Genomic DNA, 24,891 nt, shown 5'->3' with positions numbered 1-24,891 from the left:
TACTAGCAGATGGCCAAAGCATTCAAGATATCTGGCAGTCCAAGATTTTTCACCCAGACCAATTTTCTCTCGTACTAGGAAAGCAATACTGGGGCTTAGACACTACTGGAAACAAAAGATGATTCTGGACTGCAGCAAGCTGTGGCTCCAGTTAAGACTCTGAACACAGTGATAAAAGGCCAAACCTGGATCACTATGCAAAACCTGTCTAGCATGAAACTTTCCATTGACTTCTGTACATAAAGAACTACCTTCGCCAGAACTAAATTAGCCCATTGGAAGCGTGTTTGCTTCACAGTCGAGATCTGAGATTCAATCCATGGGCATTTGCCACAGAAGGACCTCAAGTCTGACAAAATATGAAACTGTAACCAAAAGGTAAGAGTTATCAGAAGGCCAACACTAGGAACTTCTATGAAAAAGATTCTGCAGGGTTACTTTTAGGAGCTCTGCTTTTATCAAGGCCCATCCGGAAGTGCTCTTACAAGGAATTACTGTACCTAAATAAAAGGGAACTTCAGGTTTCCTGTGAAGCAGCCACTTTATCAAATGAAAGGTAACACTAATCTGTTAGTGCCGCTCTATATTTCTCTGTATGTCAACAGAAAAAAGTTTACAGGATACATATTCTTAAAATTTGGGATGCTGGAGTTTCAAGTCTGCTTATAGAGCAACTGAGGTATTTTCAGCACCTCCACAGGGTATTATTCTCGATACTTCACACATCCCTATGATGTAAAGAGAGCCTGGTTGGAATTCATCTCGAATTACTCCTTAGATTGGAGGCTTTGCTACCTCCTGTGCCTCTTATTACTGGAAGTGACAGGATGAGGGCATTGTCACTTTATGAAGGCTGGGGACTACAGGATTTTCGGGTGCCCTGTCGTGGTGGGGTGCCACTGGGAGGTTGGCATGTCTTCACGTCGCACATAACATTTATTGCAGGTTTGGCTGTTCCGCGAGTATTTCCCCACCACCGCAGGAAAAAGGAGTGGAAAGTTTGGAAATGTGAAGGTACAGACACGCTCTAGACACAAAGGCCAACGAGCCCCGTTTAAAACCTCAAAAAAAAAAAAAAAAAAAAAAGACGACGTTGCGGTAAGATAAAAAGAGGACTACCAAGGACACAAGACTGGGGGCAGCACCGCTTCTCTGCAGTCCTCTACCACAGTATCTCCCTTTCTGGTGGAGACTCTATGGTAACGCGGAAGCGAATAAAGCATTCGTGAGTTGGTGTCTGTGTCTATGGTCGGGAAGCTGTTGCTGGGAGCCGGTTTCTCTTGTTCCAGTCAGGTAAAGGGATTGTCTGGTCTCAGAGACTGAGCGAGTGTCGCCATGGTTACTCCCTTCATATCTTCCCAGCTAACGTTCCCTAGGTCTAGGTCATATGCTTGCCGTCTTTTCTTTCCTGCTTCTCTTTCTTGTAGGAAACAAAAACTGTGTGCTCCGCTAACTTTCCTGAGGCTGGTAGAGCTTCCCTCCTGTTGGGTGGAGTTCCAAGGACCCTTTGCAGGCGGGGGAAAGGGATGTTGGGGGTGGGAGTGGCCGCTCTCTTAAATAAGAGGTATTAGCCAGTCTTACTTAGTCAACATCACGTGCCTGTGTTGTAAGCGTTGTAACAGCTGTAAAGGTGCCTGCCTTGGCCCTGATGCATGGAGCAACACGGCTCCAGAATACTGGTAGTGAAAGTAAATGTCTTTACCTTTAGTAGGTTGGTTAGTATAAAATCTTTGCCCCTTGGGTCCAGGCTCTCTCTCAAACAGGAGCTGTGGTTGACCGGTCTCTGTGCTCGTTAACAAATTTCAGATTGGTGAGTGAGCTACATTTCCTTTTAAGAAATTATATTGATGTACTTAAATTGAGATCTCTAGTTCCTCAGTGATTTTCCCCGTTTGTTTTCTGTCTTTGCAGATGGCACCTGCAGCCCCCAAAGCAATAATGCTTCAGAGCTTAGCAAAATTACTTCAGGATTCAGGTGAGGCTCTGGTGATTTGAAGGACTTCAACCTGAGGTTTATTTGGGTGTGAAATGACATACTTGCTCTGCTCTAAATGGCAGCCAGTATGGCTATACATTGGGCCTGCATATTTGTATGTGCAAGTAGTTTCTCACTGTGCATTGTTCTAATGAGTTGTTACAGCAATGGCAGACCAAGGTCTTTCAGAAGTTAAATATAGGGCTGCACAGTTATGTTCTGATAAATTTTATTTATTTATTTTATATCCTGCCTATCTGGTCTTACGACCACTCTAGGCGGCTTATTTCTTCTGCTGAACAAAGTCTGTCTGTCCCTTAACATGTCTCTCTCTCTCTCTATCTAACCATCAAGAGGCACTCTTCAGAGTAGCCATATTGTTTACTCTTGTACTTGCTCATGAGATTATTGCCAAAAGAGGACAGTACTTCAGCTCAAGAAGGGAAATTACAATTTCATCTCTAGGAAGAAGTTTTTTCATTATATTGTTTCTTGTGTAGAATGATTTCTACTGGAGGATTTGCAAGCTTCTTTAGAGAAAAAAGATGTAGAATAGTTTGAGAAGCCTTCTATATAACTCCACTGAACATAACCCTCAGGACATAGGCAGCAGTTGTGATGCTGCATAGTACAGGTATGAGTGAAGGCTACAGAACTGATATTGGCCAGAATCCTATTGAGATTTTATTCCAAAATGAATGAAGGCATGTAAGTCATGGTAGCAAATAGTGGCTAGTCAATAAAATGTTAGTCATGTGCCTGGTCATATGCCTGTTATCCACCTGTCAGGTGACTGACATCTTGTTAATCAACAGCAGTTTGCTACAGTGACTTAATACAAGTTCACTTATGCTAGAATAGAACCTTAGTAGGAGTCTAGGCTCTGTGTTCTGAATAACCTCGACAGAAATTATGGTGACCTATATTCCTTTGCCTGTAAAGATGGGAATAGGATGAAAACCTATTATTGGAGCATCACAGCGAAACCTGACCAGTTTCAATCAAACAGACTCAATTGGCACAAAAAAACCCTCACAGGCTTAGCTTCCAAGTTAAACTTTTTAAAATAAAAACAATAAAAATCAGACTTTCGACAAGGAAAAAACATCCTGTCATCTTCAAGATTACAAACAGCCATTTGTAATCTTGAAGATGATAGGATGTGTTTTCCTTGTCAAAAGCTTGATTTTTATTGTTTTTGTTTTTAAAAAATTATTTGAAAGCTAAACCTGTTAAATTTTTTTGAGCCAATTCAGTCTGTTTGACTGGGATTGGTCAACTTTTTCCGTCGGAACAGGATGCCATCTTAGCAGGCTTAAACAGTACAATCAGAGCTTTCTTCACAGTGAAAAGTGCATATATTGTAGATCTGCTAATGTTTCTCCTTTTTGTTTTGTTCAGGAGATTTGATTCTAGATGGTACTAGCACCTTGACCTTGTTCACCTCCACACTACAGACTCTCACTCAAATCTTTGAGCAGCATCTGTTGCCACGAAACCAGAATCATGGTTTCATTGCACTCTCGTCACACCCTACTGAAACATCTGCTATCCTTCAAGCCCAGTTCCTTTTTGATGTTTTGCAAAAGACTCTCTCACTGAAGGTGTGTACTGGAGTACAGGGTTCTGAGCAGTGGCTCTCTGGGAAAGCAAGGGGTTTGAGAAAGATAGCTATGCCTTAGGAGTGAGGAAGCTGGGGTCGTGCTGATAAATGAATGAGATGCTGGTTTGTAATCTCTTCCTAGAAGGGTAGAATTTGCTATGTCAAAAATGAATGAGGCTACTTAAAAAAAATTATTTACATTCCTTGTTGAATTTTGAGAAATGTCATTAATTAGAAAATCTGACTAGAAGATGATATTGAGAAGTATCAATGATGCATAGTTAAAGTTGATACAACTGTACACTAAAAATCACTGACAGCTACACTCTTGCTTTGGATTGTAAAAAAACACCCAGTTATAATGTAAAGCTGTCCTTAGAACAGTGATGTCCAGCTACTTATTGCTTTCCAGAGGTTGAGCTTCAGCTGCTATTAACTTGTGGTGAATACTTAAAGGTATTAGAGGCTGCAGTCCAGCAATATATAAAGGATCACAAATTGTTCATTCGTACCGTAACCTAAATTAGACTGTGCATCCTTTTAGTCCCGCCTTAGCTGGCATCAATTCTATAAAACTTTCAGAAAAGGATGCTATGTAATATACTTGCCAGTGGAGGCACTTTGCACTAAATCTGTATTGTAATGTGTGGAAAGTATATGATTGACCACTTATCTACAGCCTCTTTCTGTAGAATCCTATTAACAGTTAATCTTTAGCATTATTACTGTAGTAGAGTTTTTTAATCACAACTTTTTTTCTGGTGGTAAAACCTAATAGACATTACCTGACATTTTTCTCTTTCTGGGTCAGACAACCCTGCAATTTCGTGCAGTAGAAGCATCTACTCTAAATATCAGCCAGTGGTGTGTGTGATGATCTGCTTAATGAATTTAGCAGCATTAAGTACAGCTCTAATCAGGAGTGTATTAGATTGTCTCCGTGGATTTATTTAATGAAAAGTATGCAGGGTACTGACAGTCCCAATGAAAAAACAAAATGTCTTAAGAGTTCTCTACTCTGTTGTGTGGAAACTAGGGTGTAGGCAACAATATATTCAGCCAGGGTTGACTGGCATAAGGCTGAGGGGGTGGTGGAAGATTGGTAAAGGCATTTGCTTCCTCTTGGCTGTAAATGTATATCCATGCCATCTGTCAAAGCAGACAAAAAACAGATTGGGAAATTTAGGATGTGCTGGAGTTGTTATTCATGAATGATCAGTAACTTGGCCGTAAAATAACTGAAGAGAAATGTGGTAGTAGAGAAAGGTAAAGTGAATAATAATTTGGCTGATACCTGAAGTTGATGCAAGAGGATAGAAATCTTGATTTGGCATTCTGCAGATCTGAACCACACATTTTACGGTGGGTGGGGTGTTGGTTTTTTTTTCTTTGTCAGTTATGGGAACTAAGTAGTTAAGTAGTTTAGATTCAGATTTATTCTGACAATTTAACTGTATATTTCCTTCTTCAGTTTGTGTTTTTTGACAGGGAGTAGTAACAGAGCAGAATGAGGGACCATCAGGGAAGGATAGGGAACTCTTCTTTATTAAATATTGGCTCTTGGTAGAGACAGGAATGGGCATTTCTGTCTCTCAATTTCTCTCATTTTGCAAGTCCCATCAAACATTGCAAATAGTCAAGAATTGTGGGAGGGGTGTTTCATATATAAGAATGATCTTAAAACTGCAGAACTGGAAGGGCTCTATAGATTATAAAGCCCTGAACCTGTCGAGGAGGCACAGTGAAGAACATACACCACTGCCACAGCCATTTACCAGTACCAGCAGTTTTTTAGAGTACCAGAATTCTACAACTGCCTTAGCATAACCCTCCTGTTTATTAGGGATTTCCTCCATAATCCCAACACTATTTCTTCTGGAGTGGTGGTAAAATTGGAGGTGTTACCATTCTACATTTTGTGAAATCTGATGATATCTTACCCTACAGTATACATGAGTCACCTGGTCTTGCCTTGGCAGGATGACAAAAGGCTGTCCGTAAGAGGTCTACAGAAATGTACGGTTATTGTGGTTTGGGGTTGTAGGATGTTAGGGGACAGAGTTTTATACTTTGTTCTAAGACGAGAATGTGTGGCATTCAGAAGGACCAAGTTTAGACAAAGACAATAAGTCTGGAAGAGCCCACCCAAAATTAAGCTGGTACCATATTCAGGGACGTGATGTTGCTGCGGTTAAACTGCAGACGCCTCTGTGCTGCAAGGTCGGAAGACCAGGCGTAAGATCAAATTCACGCGATGGAGTGAGCTCCTGTCACCTGTCCCAGCTCCTGCCAGCCTAGCAGTTCGAAAGCATGCAAGTGCGAGTAGATAAATAGGTACCGTCATGATGGGAAGGTAACAGTGTTTCGTGTCTAGTTGCGCTGTCCACGTGACTACAGATGATATCTTACCCTACAGTACAAACTGTACTTTGGACAAATGCTGGCTCTATGGCTTAGAAATGGGGATGAGCATCGCCCCCTAGAGTCGGACACAAGTGGACTAAATGTCAAGGGGAGCCTTTACCTTACCATATTCAACCCTTGAAAAATAGATGTGTGCATTGTAGCTTTCGTTATAATTGCTAAGTAGGCATACCAGGTAGCAAGGTAGATAAATGTTAACCAGCAGAATCTGAGGTGGCAAAGAAGGGCGAAGGATGTAATGGTGTCATATGTGTATTGGTGCCAAACATACTCTGTTCATTGAATGAGTTTGCTATAATTGGCATTAACGGTTGGGCTTAGCCCTTTGGCTTTTCTTTTTCATCATATCTTATCTTTCCTTAGGGACACTGTTCAGAATATTTCTGTTAGTTCTATTTACTCTGCTGGTCATGAGACATTTAGCCAGAGCAGGGATGACACACAGATATGGATTGGAGTGTACTTGCCAATTTTAGTTATCTAAGTTAAAGTAGCTGTGGGCTTTTCTGGTGTTTGCTTTTGGTAGTGCAAAAATCTCTTCACTTGGGAAGGATGTTTGTGCTGAAGTTTGCAGAGCCTCAGTCCTTAGTTAACCTTTAAATGTGGGAGATGAGGGTTTCTTGAAGCCTTTTCACAAAAGCTGCCAGTGCAATCTTATCCCCAAATCATGCTCCGTGAGGACACAGACATCTGCATATTGAACACTGCTTCAGATCTGTGACCAGGTAGATAGTATCTGCATGACATCAGCCAGGAAGGCTGGCTAGATAAGTGTGCTACGGGTGTCTGGAATGTATTTGAAGAGGCTTATTGGTGTGATTGGTTGTCCTGTCAAAACTGGAGGAAGAATGATGGTATCTGTCAGGCATGGAATTCACATTAGGGTCCAGATCTTGTGATTGGTATCTAAAGCCCTCATGCCAGTTTATCATGATGTACTTTCATTGCATGTTTTTTTCCACTTTATTAATCTAGTGTAATCTCTCAGATATTTGTAACTGGAGAACAGTCTACAGTTGAATAACACATCCTCTTCAGATTTTTTTTTTCAAGGAGGTAGCTGTGTTTGTTGTAGCAAAAACAGTAAAGAATCCTACGGCATCTTTACAACTAAGTAGTTGAATTGACCTAAGCTTTTCTGGACTGTATTCCACTTTTTGTTCTACCTCAATCATATCTAATATTTTATGTAGCTCCATAAGTATATCTAGTCATAGATTCTTTACCCTGAGACATGTATAGCCCCACAGTGCAGTCCTGTATATATCTGCTTGGAAGTAAATTTCTTATTTAATTTTTGGCTTGCTTCTCTTCCAGTACAAGGTGACTTACAAAAGAGTTAAAAAGAGGTATAGTTTTAAAAGTCCAGGAAACTATAATACGTATTAAAGTTCAATTCAGATTATCATAGTAAAATAAGATTTGAAACATATTGAAAGTATATTAAAAAACCCTTCTTCATCAGCCTAGCAGTTGCCAAAATCCTCCCTGCATCAGAAAATATTTGCCTTCATTAAATGAATTTTTCAGCAAAGGATGTCTAAGATTGCAACTTAAATTTGTTTCACATTTCAGTGGACATTTCTGTTTTTTTTAGTCTCCACCTAGCCTGCACTGTCATGTGTCAGCTTCTGAATGACTTTGTGCCCTTCTAGTTTTTTGTCTTGTGCCTACCTATACGTAGTTGGTGAGAGTATGTATTTAAACCTGCCACTATGATGTGCTCCACTAGTGCAATCACTTGGTTTGTTCTGTTATGCTTTTTAATGTGGATTTTGGCTAACAATTTGGGCACAAAGCCCACATCAACAGTTAGCTCAGTTCTTGCAATTCACAGTATGTATGGGACTAGATTGCATTCACGTTTGATATAAATTGAATATTCCTGCAGTAAAGCAAACAGTATTGGGTAACTGGTGAGAGAATAAAGAATAATGTTGCTACTCCTTGGTTAGAATCAGTTGTGTGAAGCTTTTACTAGACCAATACAATTGCATTATAAATTTATTTAATTCCATTACTCTGGAGTTCAGGGCACTCTTAGTGACGGCTAGTTCACTATGGCTATTGGACACTGCCTTACCTCAGGCTCAGTCTATACCTAATCAACCCACTTCTGCCTGTCTTATCCCAGGCAGAGGATCAGGGTTCCAACCTCTTTTCCTTCCTACTGAGTTCACAGCCTTAAACTCTGTGTGATTATGGTTGTGAGATAGGCAAAGAAGAAAAAAAAATGAAGCAGCAACAGGTAACATACAGTTTGTTGCTTCTAACTCTGTCCAGTATTGGCTTCAGTAGCTGCCACCTTCCAGGAACAAAGGACACCAACTCCCCCTGAGCATTGTGTATGGTATTTATACTTCTTCCTTTTGAAATGAGATTAGAGAAGAACCAAGTCTAGTGTAGGCATTCTTGATTTCAGCAGTCTCATTTAGAGACTCGTTTAGGTCTATATTTTATTTATTTGTTTGTTTGTTTGTTTGTTACATTTATAGCCCGCCCATCTAGTCGTGCCGACTACTCTGGGCGGGTAACAACATATCAAATCTAAATACAGTTTAAAATCATAACATATTACTAAAATCACAATGATCCAGATGGAAGAAGGCACAAAAAACAAAATCAGACGGTGGATGGAGGAAAGGCTTGCTTGAACAGCCAGGTTTTCAGTTGGCATTTGAAGATGCCCAGGGAAGGGGCCATGCAAATCTCAGGAGGGAGGCTATTCCAAAGACAAGGAGCCACTGCCGAGAAGGCCTGGTTTCTTGTTTTTTCCTTTCAGGCCTCCCTCGGCATTAGGCTATTTGCAATTTAGGCTATATGCTATTTAGGGTTTTTTGTCATTTTTTTTCAGCCATTGGTATTTGAAAACTTTTACTGATGAGCTGAAGTGCCTAGAGATCTACCAGTAAATCCTAGTGTGCCTTCTTCCACTGCTGCCTTAAAACATTGCATCTGAACCTCCTTGAATCATATAGACACATCATGTTAGACTGGGCATGTGTCCATTGTCTGGATAAAAGTAATTGGAACTACAAGGGAATATATTGGGAACAATAATTCACAAATTTGGGACCCTAGATATTCTCGAACAACAGCTGGTAGAATCTCTGGTCATTGGCCGTGCTAGGTAGGATTTCTGCTGGTTGAAGGCCAACTACGTATGTTTGGGGATACTGCACAAGAGTAGCATGTGAGCACAGAATGAGTTGCTTATCTGGGTACTACTCCAGATAGCATAACTTCCATGCAGAAGCAAAGACTTGATGAAACTAGCTTCTGGTATGTGCAACTATTACTTAGCATGAGGCATCTCATTAGTATTGGAACTCTAGAAGTTGTATGAATAGCACATGCTACTAAGTGGAGTACAGGCTTCTTTCATTTGTAGGTTTTGCAGATTGGATGGCTTATCTTGAGGAATACCGTATTTTGCAGCAAATAAAGCACATGGGATTAGCCTGGCTTCATGGATCTTTACCAAAAGATGGGGATAGCATATCAGTGATAGGATGAATTTGTAATGGTGAGTCTTATTGCTAGTGCCTGACTGTCTTCTTCATCTTTTAGCTCATTCATGTTCCTGATTATGCTCTGCCAGCAGATGTGAAGATTTCGCCCTTCAAATCTTTGCGACGTCTAGAGGCAAGTCTGAAGCATTAATGTGGGAGTCCTTAGGAATAGAACAGATAAATGATAGCTTGGTCTGTTGTTAATGATGGCTCCACAAGGAGAAACTGTACTAGTGGATCAAACTAGAGTAGAAATTTGGAAATTCTGTAACTAGGAATTTTCATGCTAATTAACCAATCCTTGCTGCCTACAATCTACTCTAAATCTAATATGCAGAAAAAAAAATCAGTTTCATTGTAGTTGATAAAGGGCAAGCAGCCAGGAACTATGGTTAAAGATCAAAAACGAATATGTTGAGAGTGCTTATAAATGTCAGTACGTGGGAATTTGGTTGAAAGAACAGCAGGAGCATAGCCATATAATAAAAGTCAGATGGCTCACACAAGTTTGCTTAAGATGAAGAATATACAGTAGTATGTTAAATAAACTTAAAATTGTTTTTTGCAAATGCTGATTGTACAATGCAATGTACTCTCTGTTCTGCTACATAGAATTTTGGATTGTAACACAGGCAGCTTGTCAAAGTGGGTTTTATTGCAAGGGTGCTAGGAACTTCTTGAATCAAGAAAGTGATAAGGAAGAAGCACTAAGGGGAATGAGTAAAGACTAAGTAATTTAAAAGGCATAAAATGCAGATGCTAGAATAATTCAGTCATTTAATGAGAAATTCAAAGTACAGAGTATTGTGGTTGATTATGCAGAGTAAAACAAGAAAGGGAAGAACCACATCACTGTTTAGAAATGCCTTATCTGAGGTCAGTATAGACATAAAAATTATGGAGAGGTTCTTATAATTAAAGGATTCCTGGTCCTATGATTTGGTGGGAACCCTTGCCCCCAGCTGGATTATGGGATCTGGAGCCTCAAACTAGGAGGCGGTAGAGCAGCCCCCACCCATGGCCATCCCATGGTGCTTCTTTGAGCCATTACGAAACAACAGAGGCAACCTCCATCAGAACTTGTTCCCCCATGCATCTTTGCTAGTTGAGGGGAATTCTTGCAACTCCCGCAAGTGTAGTGAGGCAATTTTTTAATGGTTTGGAGGAGCAGGGAGGTGAGGGGAATGCTCTACCAGCTGCAGGTTTAAGGACTCCCAATTCCAAATTCAGCCTAGGAGTCCTATTGAATAATGGGATTGGGAGTCTTTTAATTCTGAAAATCCCATCCCTAATTATATGTCCTGGGAGGAGAGTTTTAAACAAAAATGATTGTGTACAGTATAAAATCTTGGATGTGGAAGAAGTTACTGTTACAGTTTTGAGCAAATCTGAAAGATCACAGGACCAAATTTTTATCCCACTGCTGCAAGATAGTGAAGGAAGTTCAGGTAATGATAAAGAATATATGGAATAGTCTCTTGAGGGGACAGTGAGATGTTAGAAAATGTATACTGTCCTCTGGAGAAGAGCATTATCGCTGTGTGAGCATGCTTTTTCTTTTTAACATGTGTTTTTCTTTTCCTTAGCTGAAGTGTGTTCCTTTGCACTGTCTCCGGGGTCTGCGGTTTGTCTATTCCCAGTTGGAGGCTTTGACCTGTTCCAAATGTGTGAACTCCTTGAAGGTGAATTGGGAGATATATTACATTGCTTTCTCTGTTTGCTGAAAGACAGAGTGGTTTAATCTGAATTTTTTATTGTATATCTCATAAATGCAAACTAAACATGATGCTCATCAGTATGATCATTTCCCCAAAGGTTTTGCTTTCTTGCACCAAATAGTTAAGAGATGCTATAGGTGGGAGGGGGCAGAATTTCACATGTGGTGAAGAGGGTACATTTAACTTCCTTCCCCTCTGGCCTTTTTTTTTTCCTTACTAAAAGTATTCAGTTTTTGATAACAAAATGTAGTACTTGAAGAGAAGATTAAGTGATTCATATTACCTGCTCCCTCAGCCCACGTCTTCTTCATAGTGTTGTTTTTTTGGGGGGGGGCATCTGTCTGTCTTCTTGTTTTTAAACACTTTAAAGAGAAGATTCATGCAGTGAATGCCACATGAAAACACAGACTCAGTCCTGCAGGGAGACATGATGGCTTCCAGGTATTCACTGAGGGATATTGTTTTCTGAAGACAGTGGTCTGGCAATTAGAAGTGTGTGCTTTGCCTTGCAACCTGGTTGAGTGGTCAAGCCACCAAGCAGATAGAATGTCATGATTTTGCAGACTGTGTGCTTGGACATGGCAAAGGAAGGCTCCTTTAGAGGAAGAGAAGTCTGAAGAAATGTTTGATGTGAAACTTGTTCTATTTCAAGTGAAAATGCTCATGATCGATTGGTCACTGGTCCTGAGCCAAGAAAGTAATGGTTTAAGAGATACTATGCACTGGTGCTAAACTTGCATTAGTAGTAGTTAAAGCAAAAACTGAGAACTGAAATTTCATATGCAAAATATCAGAGCCATTGTCAGCTGGCTTGCTGTTGTGTCTGTGCTTGATAAGCAAGCATTACCTGTTAAAACAAACTCTGTTTTCAGATCATGGAGATAGGAAGATTGTTGTTGTTGTTTGGTTGTTAAGTTGTGTCCGACTCTTCATGACCCCATGGACCAGAGCACGCCAGGCCCTCCTGTCTTCCACTGCCTCCCAGAGTTGGGTCAAAATCATGTTGGTAGCTTTGATGACACTGTCCAACCATCTCATCCTCTGTCATCCCCTTCTCCTCCTGCCCTCACACTTTCCCAACATCTGGGTCTTTTCCAAGGAGTCTTCTCATGAGATGGCTAAAGTATTGGAGTATCCTCAGCTTCAGGATCTGTCCTTCCAGTGAGCACTCAGGATTGATTTCCTTTAGAATGGATAGGTTTGTTCTCCTTGCAGTCCAAGGGACTCTCCAGCACCACAATTCAAAAGCATCAATTCTTCGGCGGGCAGCCTTCTTTATGATCCAGCTCTCACTTCCATACATCGCTACTGGAAAAACCATAGCTTGGACTATGCGGACCTTTGTCTGCAAGGTGATGTCTCTGCTTTTTAAGATGCTGTCTAGGTTTGTCATCGCTTTCTTCCCAAGAAGCTGACGTCTTTTAATTTCATGGCTGCTGTCACCATCTGCAGTGATAATGGAGCCCAAGAAAGTAAAATCTGTCACTGCCTCCATATCTTCCCCTTCTATTTGCCAGGAGATGATGGGGCCAGTGGCCATGATTTTAGCACTTTTTTTATGTTGAGCTTTGGTCCATTTTTTGCGCTCTCCTCTTTCACCCTCATTAAGAGGTTCTTTAAATCCTCCTCACTTTCTGCCATCAGAATGGTATCATCTGTGTATCGGAGGTTGTTGATATTTTTTCCGGCAGTCTTAATTCTGGTTTGGGATTCTTCTAGTCTGGCCTTTTGCATGATGTATTCTGCGTAGAAGTTAAATAAGCCGGGAGACAATATACAGCCTTGTCGTACTCCTTTCCCAATTTTGAACCAATCAGTTCTTCCATATCCAGTTCTAACTGTTGCTTTCTGTCCCACACATAGATTTCTCAGGGCAGATAAGGTGATCAGTCACTCCCATTTCTTTAAGAACTTGCCATAGTTTGCTGTGGTCCACACAGTCAAAGCTTTTGTGTAGTCAATGAAGCAGAAGTAGATGTTTTTCTGGAACTCTCTGGCTTTCTCCATAATCCAGTGCATGTTAGCAATTTAGTCTCGAGTTCCTCTGCCCCCTCGAAATCCAGCTTGTACTTCTGGGAGTTCTCGGTCCACATACCGCTGAAGCCTACCCTGTACGATTTTGAGCATCACCTTGCTAGCGTGTGAAATGAGTGCAGTTGCATGGTAAGATAGGAAGATAGGCATTACTTAATTGCTGTGGGTCAAACTTCTCTTTTATCAGCTTCAAACTACTTCATGAGTTGGCAACTCTGAAGACAAGATGCTAAGAGGCACATTTAGGACTCCTACTTGTCCACCTTGTATTCAGTTTGATCTTATTCTTTATTGGCTGAAATCCTCTTGCTTAGTATAGTAAGTCACACTGGATCAGTGAGGATTTTGTGAGTCAACACCTCTATGAGTTCAGTTGATTCAAATGGGCCTACTCTAGTTGTGAATTACCATACTAAAGTAAGTTGCAACTAAAGTAGGCCTGTTTGAATCAGTGGAGTTTATGAAGAAGATGACTCACCAAATCTCTACTGATTTACTATTATAAGCAGCAGGATTTCAACTGTTGCCTCACCCAGCCTCATCTACTAGGTTATTCCATGGTACAGCAGGCTGGAGTGCAGAGTGGCTGCAATCTATTAAAACGCAGACTTGTTAACTGGATTCTCTATTCAGTGGTTTCTAGTTTGTATGCTGCTTGCAGCATAGTGACATTTTGTGAGCTGTTCAGGGTGATTACAGTGTTCTTTCCTAAGTGCTTGCAGACTATCTAATTATTCGTTCTGGGACCTTTCCTGGTATCAGTATGGTTGTATAGCTAAATATTTGTCTCTATGTGTCTGCTGAATGAATTCTAAGCCATGAAAACTCAGTCTGAAATAAATCTGCTCATCTTTTATGTGCCACAACTCTTCAAATTTAACAGTTCTTTACTTTGGTGTTGTTAAACATATCAAAACAGACTAATAAAAGTTACTTTTTTGAGAACTGCCATCTGAAAAGGTAGGCTGTAGCAGAAGGGACAGTTAAGAAAGCTTATGTCTCTGCTTTCATCACATGCAAGCAAAGCAGCCCAGTAGTGTTTTTCTGAATTGTGCAAGGAATCTAGCTGCTTTAACTGGGTTCACATCTCCAGGGCCAGATGAGCTGCATCCAGAAGTACTAAAGGAAGCTGTGGGTGTAGTGGCAGAACTTCTGTCCATTATCTTTGAGAACTTTTGGAGAACAGGTAAGGTCCTTGAAGACTGGAAGAGAGCAAATGTAATTTCCCCTTTTTGCGAAAGAGAAGACAGATTATTTGGCCAACTATAGAGTGATCAGTTTGACATCAATACAGTACCAGGAAATATCCTAGAACAGTTAATTAGATAGTCAGTTGAAGACATTTAGAAAAGAACATGGATGCTTAAGACCCAGCATGGTTTTACTAAAAGCAAGTTATGTGATACTAAGCTTCTCCTTTTTTTAGAGGACAAGCATAGTTGGTGAAAGGAATGCTGTAAATACAATGTATCATTATTCCAGCAAGGGTTTTGACAAAGCTTCTTCTGATATTCTTATGGCCAAGTTGGTGAAATGTGGTTTAGGTGATGCTACTGTTTGTAGCTGGTTGACAGGTCATACCTAAAGAGTGCTTTCCTGTAGATACTCATTGTCCTGAAAAGAAGTGCCAAGTGGGGTGTCTTAGGCCCTGTGGTAACATTTTCATAAGTGATTTGCATGGGCATCTGGATGAGATGCTCGTTAAATGTGCACATGATGCTAAATTGGGAGGTGTGGGTAATGTTTCAGAAGATAGAATAAATGATTCAGGAAGATTTTAACAGACTGCAGAAATGGACCAAACAAAATGATTTTCAGTAGGGAAAAAAAGTAAATTTCTGCATTTAGGTAGGAAAAATCAGATGCACAAATATAGGATGAGAAACAGTTGGCTTGAAAAGAGGGCATGTAAAAAAATCTGGGGTGTCTTAGTACTGTAGATCACAAGTAGTGTGATGCAGCAGCAGCAGCAAAGCTAATGTGAAACTCTGCTGTATTAACAGAAGTATAGTCTCCAAATCAAGAGGAGTAATAACATCACCTGCAATACTGTTTCCAGTTCTGGGTAACATAGTCTAAAAAAAGGTTACTGAGAGGTTGGAAAGTGTCTGAAGACGAGTGACCAGGATGATAAAAGTCTTGGAAACCAAGTGCTATGAGGAGCAGTTGAAAAAGTTGGACTGAAAAGTAGTATGATAGCTGTCTTCAAATATTTCAAGAGCTGTCATGTGGAAGATGGAGTGAACTTATTTTTACAGCTCCAGAGGGAAGGACCCCAAGTAATAGATTATAGAACAGAAATTTCAACTTAATATTAGGAAGAACCTCCTAACAATGAGAACTGTTTGACAATAGAATGGACTGCCTCGTAGGGCAGTCCAAACCATGGATGTGCTTAAACAGAATTTGGATGACTCCCTGTCAGGGATGCTGTAAGTAGGGATTACTTGCTTTGACAGGTGACTAGACTTGATGAACCCTGTGGCCGGTTTGATTTAAATCAAATCCACTTTGAAATTCTTCATGAAAACATTAGAGAGGTGTTCTGGAACATTCAGTTGTTCGCTATAAGCATTTTGCAATGTGTTTGTAGGCCAAGCACATTTGATTTGTTCTGATTTGGACTGCAGTATTTGAAGAAATCAAGTTGATTAAACTTTGGCAACTGCTTTTCCCCTTAGCTGACATTTTTTTCAGCTTGTAAGCCCTGAGGATGTGGGCAGGGTGTTTGGAACAGTGAGTGCTGCTCAACACCATCGCCTTTGGCATATGTTGTTCCTCAGAGCTTTGACTTATACCCTGTATTTGATATTTGTATGAAACAACTGATAGAGATCATTCAAAACTTTGGAGTGAGGTGCTACCAATAAGGTGATGATACCCAGCTCTGCTGCTCTTCATCACCTAACACCAAGGAATCAAGCAGGACCCTTGAATGCTGCTTAAGCTTGATAATGGGCTGGATCGGGTTGGGCAAGCTGAAATTAAATATGAGAAGATGAAGGTACTGCTGGTGAGTAGAAAGCTGGACTCGAGAGATTCATATTCAGCCAGTTCTAGAAGAGGTTGTACTTCTCTGACAGGTCGTATTCATAGTCTAGAAATACTCCCTGATCCTGCACTATGCCTGGATTTCCAGTGGCAATAGGAACAAGGAGTACCTTTGCACAATTCCCGCAGCACCGCAGCCGTGACCTTTATTCATTCAACCTGACTAGGCAACGGTCATCCGTGCCTTTAATTACCTTGCATGTTGACTACTGAAATGTGCTATGGATGTCCTTGAAGAGGGTCTGTGATCTTTAGTTGGTATAGTACAAAATAGCTAGACTGGTGACTGGTGTGTGGTACTGAGACCATATTTTCTTGTACTGATAGATTTACTCTGGTGGGTAGCCATTTATAGGGCACAGTACAGAGTGCTGCTTTTAAGCTTCAACACCTTAAACAGCCTTGGGTCTAGCTACGTAAAGTAGCATGAATCTTATTAGGGACCTATCTGGAGACTAGGGTCATCAGGAAAGGCCCTCTTGAGAATACCAAGTGTGCAGGAGCACACTTGACAGGCACTGGGCCTTTCTCTTGCATGGCTCCCACACTGAGGGATGCACTCCCTCCAGAGTTGTGAAAAGTGTCCATTCTTGCTCTTTTTAGGAAGGTTGTGAAGACAAATATTCTAAAGCTGGCAAATAAGAATATTTAATTTATTGGGGGTGATTTTAACTTTTTGTAGACTTTTATTTTAATTGTTTTAATGATTTCATGGCTGAGTCTGTTTTTACTGCTTTTGTTATGTTTTATGGTTGTAAGCCACCTTAGTAGTGGAAAGTCAGAGTATGAATATAATAAATATAAATAATTATTCTTGCAGGAGATCTTCTCTGCATGTGGAGGAGACCTCAGTACTGCACTTCCTTGGCTGGAATTACAGACAGTGAACTTCAGCTATAATTTCATTGCCAGCTTGGATGAATCATTGGTATGTTGGAAGAAGGGAGAGGTGTAGTAGGAAAGGAGAACAGAATTCTTCTTTCTAAAACACTAATAGAGGGTAATTGTATGTTTGTTTTTAGCAAATTGGGTTTTTTTGTGTTGGAACTTAAAGCTGTTCATTTTTGCTCTTCTAATAATTTGAATAAGGACTTGAGCTTCTGGGTTATGCCATAATTCATGAACTGCCCCCGGGGACTGTACATTTTGTGGCTTTGACCCAGTTGTCATTCCTAACCTCTTATCCTTTCTTGTTTCTTATAAGCAATTACTGAATGCCCTGAGGGCTCTGGATCTTAGTCATAATCTCATCCAGGACTGTGAGCACTACCTGACAGTAAGTATCTGGCACAAACCTTAGTGCCACTCTTTTGATTAATTATGGCCCATAAACAAACTGGCTTTTCCTCCCTTCTCCTGTCACTGACCCAGCTCACTGTGCTCAAATCATCTTGTAGACTCCTGTAGGATCCAGTTTGCACGAGAGAAGAATTTCTTTCATTTGGAAACATTTTGTTCCAGTGACGTCATAGACAGGCTGCGATGGGGATCAATGAATGCCACTTCTGATTTGAATCTGTGGCATTTTGCTCTTGCACAGGAATATATCTGCAGTTGGCATTCTAGGGAAAGACTAGCAGTTTCATTGCCAACATGGAATCAGCATTGTATCATCTTCCAGAACAAAAAGCAGAAGAAATAAGAGGTGAAGTGACAAGGATCCTACAAAAAGCAAACCCCCCAAAAAGCAACATAACAGGAAAGGAAAGAAATGCGATCAAGTGCCTAAACTCAGATCCGGACATCATCATTCTGCCAGCAGACAAAGGCAATGCCACAATAATAATGGAAACAGAAGAATACAAGGACAAAATCAGGGAACTTCTAGACCCCACCATCTACAGAAAATTGAAATGGTACCCAACCAACAAAATCGCAAAACAAACAAACGTGCTGATCAGGAGTTCCTCCCTGCGCCCCAATGTCCTTCAACAAAGCTGCAAGACAGAAGCTCTCCCACCAAGATTATATGGACTTCCCAAAATCCACAAAGACTCAATCCCACTCAGGCCCATTGTAAATGCCATCAGCTCCCCGACATACAAATCAGCTAAATATCTAGCCATCCTCCTACAGACCCACATTGGACAAACCTCATCCTACATCAAAGACTCAGGACATTTCATAAGAAAGATCAGCACCCTAAAACTCAAGCCTGGGGACAGACTGATTAGCTTTGATGTAGTATCCCTATTCACCAAGGTACCGATAAAGGACACTCTGACACTCCTCCAGCAGATCTTTCCAGAAGACATGAAGGCCCTTTTCCAACACTGCCTAACGACCAGCTACTTTCAGTGGGATAACGAGTTCTATGAACAGTCAGATGGGGTGGACATTGGGGAGCCCCCTCAGCCCAGAAATAGCCAACTTTTACGTGGAACATTTTCAAAAACAGGCCCTGGCTTCGGCACCCTTCACACCCACAATCTGGTTTTGATACATGGATGACACCTTCGCAATTTGGAACCAAAGTGAAGAAAAACTGGAAGAATTTCTAAACCATCTAAACAGCATCCACCCAAATATTCAATTCACCATGGAAAAAGAAATAGAGGGACAACTCCCGTTCTTAGAAGTCATGGTCATACGCAAAACTGACATCCTATTGGGACACAAGGTCTACAAAAAAACCACCCACACAGACCGGTACCTACACAAAAACTCCAACCACCACCCATGACAGAAAAGAGGCATAATCAAAACACTGGTAGACCGTGCAAATCGGAACTGTGAAGCTCAGTTTCTCAGCACTGAACTCAACCATCTGAATTGGGCCCTACAGGTGAATGGCTATTCCAAGAATGAAATCAAAAGAGCCATCAAACCAAGAAAACAACACCAAACTGAAGAAGAAAAACAGCCACCCACAAATAATTTCTGCCATACATCAAATGGGTCATGGACCACATGGGGAAATTTTTCAAAAAACACAACCTACAAACAGTATTCAGACCCATCACAAAAATACAACAAATGTTAAGGTCAGCAAAGGACAAAAGGGACCCCCTCACCACTGCAGGAGTATACCGGATACCTTGCAGTTGTGGACAGGTATATATTGGAACCACAAAACGCAGCATTCACACCAGAATCAAAGAACATGAGAGACACTGCAGACTAAAACAACCGGAAAATCAGCAGTAGCTGAACATGCCCTAAAACAAGCTAGACATGAAATTCTATTTAAAAATACTGAAGTACTGGACAACACCAGCAATCATTATGTTAGACTGCACAGGGAAGCCATTGAAATCCATAAACATCAACGGAACTTCAACAAAAAAGAAGGCCTAAAACTAAACATGGCCAGGCTCCCAATACTGAAAGACAGCCTGCAAAAGGTCAATGAACTCTACCCAGCCACAAGGACCAGGGATCATTGCACAAAAAAGACCAGCTAACAACACCCATCAATCACAGTGACAGATAATCTCCCCCCCCCCATCACAACAAAAACACGCTGATCACCCTATCTCCTGAAAAGGACAAAAGGTGTTCCCACAGCTATAAATACTCAACTATCCAACAAACAGCAACAGAGCATGGACAGAATTCCTACTCCAGTCCTCTGAAGATGCCGGCCACAGAGATTGGCAAAACGTCAGGAAGAACAACCTTCAGAACATGGCCGAAGAGCCCGAAAAACCCACAACAACTAGCAGTTTTGCTTACTAACATGCTCCTGAAATTATTGCTGCCAAAAACAGATTGCTGATCTTAAAAAATCCATTGATAATTATGCTAGGAAGAGTTTTAACCTTTGTATCAAGTGCAGCTAACGAAACATAATCCTGAAAATAGCTGCCAGCTGATTTTGCAAAAGTGGTAATTGATCGTAGGAAACAAGTCCGTCTCTTAGAGTAGGGTTGACCTTCCAGATGTTGTATTGTAACCTTCATCAGCCCTGGCTAGCATAGCATGTACTCTAAACTTTCTATGATAATACTGATGCTGTATGTGTGTGAGGGTAGAGTTGGGGTGGCTAAGAGCATTTCCCAATAAGTGAAAAGCAAACCAGACTGAGGCTGTGACCACATGATCAAATACCATGGGATTTTGCTGCAGTTATAGTCCAGATCCATTTGAAGATTTTTTTTCCCCCTGGTTACATGATAGAAAGGCTGATTCAAATCAGTCCAGCCCTTTTTGTTCCCAGTGTGGTTTTTTTTCTGTGCCTCTGGGGATTTTCCTCTTTTTAAAAGCCGAAATGATTTAAATGAAGTTTTTACTGTATTATTTATTGGTTAATTTTTGTAGAAACAAGTGATGTTTCTGTGGGTGAGGTTTTAGTGCAGAAGGCAGTTGGGGGAAACTCTTGCCATGTTCTTTCTCCTGGATCATCCTCTGATTTTTTTTCACATATATAGGATTAGCACTAGATCACCATTATCACCTTATCACTAGCACTGCTATACTAATTTAGCACTAGGTCACCTTCAGACAAGAAGACTTTTTTTGAAACAATTATGAACAAAATAGAAACAACTCAGATGAAATAAAATTTCCTATATTAGGTGTTTCTGTACATGATGAGGAACTTTGGAATGCTACCACATTTTCCTGAGCATTCTACAACCCTTTCAAAATGAAGCAGCTTGAACTATAACAAGAGGAATGCTTTGTTTATGCTTAAAATATTCTACCTTTCTATCAGGAACTTCAGATAAAAGTGCAATTACAAGCAGCTAAATTAACCACTGCATTAAATACTTCTCAATTGGGAGGCTCTTCCTTTGTGAAATTAATAGCTAGCCCTCCCTGGGTACTAGCTTTGTCTTGCTGTGACATTACTGCAGTTTTTACTTCCAAATGCCTCATGTGAATGTCATATGCTTGTCTGGGCAAGGACTGAGTTTGTGTCATGTGCAACACTGGCAGATTTTTCTGAACATCTTAAGATAAACTCTATGCAAAGAGCTCTAATCTTTCTGCTGTCATGTACCAGGGTGTTTGTTGCAGACTCTGTTGTTATGGTCTGCTACAATTGTGTTGGAACACGTAGGGTGTTTTTAAGGAGGGGGTGGCATGGGAGAGAGGGCAAGTGTATGAATCAAGAAGACTTTGGAAAAGTTATTTTTGAACTGGGACTCCCAGAATTACCCAGCCAGCCTGGCCATTCTAGGTGGAGGATTCTGGGAGTTGTAATACAAAAATAACTTTCTCAAGCTCTATAATATAGTTCTGCAGTTAGATATGGATACTATGGATGTGCAATGCTGAGGTTTGCTGTTTTCTCTGGACAGGTGCTGACAGAGCTGGAATACTTAAATATGGGCTATAATTTCTTATCTAAAATTCCTAATCTTGGGCTACACAGTCGAGCTAAACTAGTGACTCTGATTCTACGATACAACCAGCTTGATAACATTAATGGTAAGACCGTAATGGAAGATATTCTAGAAACAGAATATCTCGGGATCAGACTGGATTGGAAGCATTATATTGTTGTCTGGGGAAAGGGTCCTGGTCTTATATTGCTTCCTATTCTGTAGGTGTAGAACAGCTTTCCAGCCTTCAGCATTTGGATGTTGCCTATAATTTGCTGCTGGAACATGCCATTTTAGCACCACTGTCCTTGCTACACAACCTGAGAAAAGTGAGTAACCAATCTAATTAGAGTCTGGGCAGATGAATAAGGCAGAGTCTGTGTAAGACTGAATATAGTAAGGAGCTGGGAGGAGGGTTCTGGCCCACAGTTGTTGACTATCTCTATTACAGTGGCACTAAGCGTGGCACCCTAAATGGCATTGAATTCACTATCTTCTAGATGGATGGCATTCAGGCTGAATGTGGTCAGAGTGTTCAACCAAGACATGGGATACCAGTCATCCAGGGAACTTGCTGGATTACCACAGGCCAGTCAGCAGTCCTCTGCCCGCCTTATCTTACTGGGTTATTTGAGGATAATAGGGATGGGGTAGAACTGTGAATGCCATTTGATGGTCTTTAGAGGAAGATAAGAGAGATTTTTAGTTTTGTTTTCCAACATACAATACTGTGGGAGGCTAATGGGAAAAGACAGGCAAGATTTTGTAAATTAGTGATGCTGTTGTTTTATTCTGTGGAATTTATTTGTTCATTTTCTCCAGTTGGATCTGGAGGGTAATCCTTTATGGTTCCATCAGAATCATCGCCCCGATACCATGAAGCACTTGTCTCCCAGGGCTGTTTCCTGCAATGTGAGTATATATATTCTGTTGTATCAATTATCAGAGCTCTAATAGGATGTTATGGTCTCTAACAATCAACATTGTCCAGCAGTATGCTGAGTTTAAATACTCCACATTGGAAGCAAGTCGTGTCTATGTTACAGTGGGTTATTCCACCATATACTTCTGCCAAAATGTTCTTTTCTTCCTTTGAGATGTTGTCCATCTCCATAGGTTACTGTTTATTACTCATAAAAGTCTCATAAAGGCTTTTAAAAATAGTGTCATAAAAGAAAACAGGACTTCATTTTTTCACCATTCAGAAGCAGCAAAATTTTTATAGCTCTGTGGGACATGCATCCATTCCAAAGGGTACAATTGTCTCCTCATCTCCAACATGATGAAAAATGGGCTTATGTTTTTGTGTCAGATAGAATGATCAAAGGACAGAAGTGCAGCAGCAGATTTGGTTTATCAATATAGAGTGGCAAGATTCATAGGAACATAAGAAGCTGCCTTACATTGAGTCAGACCCTTGATCAATCTAGCTCAGTCTTGTCACCACTGACTAGAATCCAGTTTGTTGCCACATAATGTAAAGTTATGCAGACATAACTTTGCCAGACGTTATTCCGAGGTAATGCAGACTGTGCAATTCATTTGTGCACTCTGTCACTTGGTTTCCATTGTGGAAAGTGTTCCTTGGTTAATACTTCTGCCCTGCTGCTGTTGTAGCTTTCACATGTGTAACATTATGCCCACATAGCTATACAACAGGATTTCAACCACTGAGTGTTAGCAGCTGTCCAGGATTTCAAACAAGAGTTCTTCCTTCCCTTATCTGAGAATGCCAAGAATTGAATCTGGGGCCTTCTGAATTCAAAGCTTAGGCTCTGCCACTCATCCATAACACTGTAGATTCTCATGGCTACAGGGTTCTACTTCCCCAACCCAAAGGAAGGGGCTAGGAACATAGGAATTTGCTTTTTGTTGTTAGGTGTCATTACCTGCCTGAATATCTCAGTGAGTTGGAATCTGGCTGCTGGGATAAAGCTCAGTGTTCCCCTGTGCCTCCAGGTGGAAGAACCTGCCTTGGGCAAGCTGCATAGTCCCAGAGCACCCCCAGAAGAAGGGAATAGTAAACCACTTCTGAATACTCTCTACCTAGAAGACCCTGGAAAGGACCACTGTTTGTCATAATCAACTTGATGGCACATGCTTTTATGTGCTGTTAAGTCACACCCAGTGTATAACAACCTTAATAGAGTTTTCATAGTAGGTGGGATATTTAAGGAGTGGTTTTACCTAGGCCAGTGGATTTATCCTCATAGGAGTTTGTCTGTTTCTTGTTGTAGTCAAGAAATGTAGATGATGAGCTCTCACCTGCTTTTGTGCTGAGTATCTCTATGTTATAGGGTCTCATTTACAAGAGTAGAAAAATACTCTATCTGTTGGACAAGCACGAGAGCTTGGTTTTCCAGTTCTGACTAGGAATTCTGTCTTCAATTTTGGTACAGTAAATGGTTTGACAGGCTTTTTGCTGAAATAATATGGAGATGGGAGTAGCAGTGCATTACTAATTATGTTTTGTTCTAACACCAGTTCCTTCTGGATGAAGAGCCACTGTCTGCCTCTGACCTGCGGGTGAGTTAAATAGGAAGTATATATTAGTGCTGATTTTCAGGTATTCTGATGTTAAGAAATAGATTCAGAAGTGGTGGAAATATTCTCATCCTAAATGTGTGCTAGTGTAATCTGACACATTTAGAAAGCTAGCCATACATTTGTTCACTTAGGAAAATGACTAGCTAATTCCCTTGAATTTCCTTCCTCCTTTGTAAAACCGCTGAAATAGCATTGCTAGCTACCTCTTTAAAGGGGTTTTCTGGGAGTGGAGTAAAACCCTCAAATGAGCCACCTTACCTCTTTAAGCCTCATCCTATCTTTCAGCATTATTCAAAACTGGATCACACATTTGCTCAGCCACTCTACACGCCAGCCTCAGAGAGGGCCCTGACAGACCGTAGCGTGTTGGAAAGTTCTTGTGCTGCAGACCAAAGTGAGAGTCAATCCCCTGGAGAGAGCAAATCTGCTAGACTTCCTCCTCGGAAGAGAACTAAGGTAGTCCTGTTCCTGGATGAGTATTCAGGGTTTGGAGCATGCATGGGCAGGAGGAGTGGAAAAGAGGCTATATACTTACATGAGTGACTTGCAGGCCACTTTTTTACATCAATGTGTCAGATTATGTTTTTTCTTTGTACTTCAAGGGGAGTGCTGTGTGACTGAAGTCCTTCTCTGTAGGCTGTGCTGGATCAGGCTGATGATATCACCCACACAGATTTTTCAGAAACATTTCAGATTCCAGCCCCTCCAGAAAAGATCTTGAGGCTCCTGTGGAATCCGTTTGGCTGTCAGGAAGCTG

At 40.9% G+C, this 24,891-nt stretch overlaps 1 protein-coding gene across 2 annotated transcripts in view; it reads left to right on the top strand.

Moving 5' to 3' along the window:
- Positions 1-1,159: 1,159 nt before the first annotated feature.
- Positions 1,160-24,891, top strand: part of STK11IP (serine/threonine kinase 11 interacting protein) — a 35,276-nt gene continuing 11,544 nt past the window's right edge. Inside the window, exons 1-13 of one of the 2 annotated variants that reach the window (XM_020792096.3) lie at positions 1,186-1,293; positions 1,748-1,810; positions 1,912-1,975; positions 3,377-3,579; positions 9,573-9,647; positions 11,101-11,196; positions 17,138-17,245; positions 17,522-17,593; positions 21,564-21,693; positions 21,813-21,916; positions 22,410-22,499; positions 24,072-24,113; positions 24,420-24,590. In XM_020792096.3, the coding sequence (XP_020647755.3) occupies positions 1,246-1,293; positions 1,748-1,810; positions 1,912-1,975; positions 3,377-3,579; positions 9,573-9,647; positions 11,101-11,196; positions 17,138-17,245; positions 17,522-17,593; positions 21,564-21,693; positions 21,813-21,916; positions 22,410-22,499; positions 24,072-24,113; positions 24,420-24,590 (1,266 nt within the window). In that variant the 5' untranslated portion in view covers positions 1,186-1,245. Of the gene's footprint in view, positions 1,294-1,747; positions 1,811-1,911; positions 1,976-3,376; positions 3,580-9,572; positions 9,648-11,100; positions 11,197-17,137; positions 17,246-17,521; positions 17,594-21,563; positions 21,694-21,812; positions 21,917-22,409; positions 22,500-24,071; positions 24,114-24,419; positions 24,591-24,891 lie in introns of both variants that reach the window. The other variant, XM_020792097.3, reaches the window with a different exon arrangement.

The sequence above is a fragment of the Pogona vitticeps genome, chromosome 1, assembly GCF_051106095.1.
Source record: "Pogona vitticeps strain Pit_001003342236 chromosome 1, PviZW2.1, whole genome shotgun sequence".
Classification (NCBI taxonomy): Eukaryota; Metazoa; Chordata; class Lepidosauria; order Squamata; family Agamidae; genus Pogona; species Pogona vitticeps.
The sequence above is the reverse complement of the archived record's forward strand: the minus strand, read 5'-3'. Positions and strand labels throughout refer to the sequence as shown.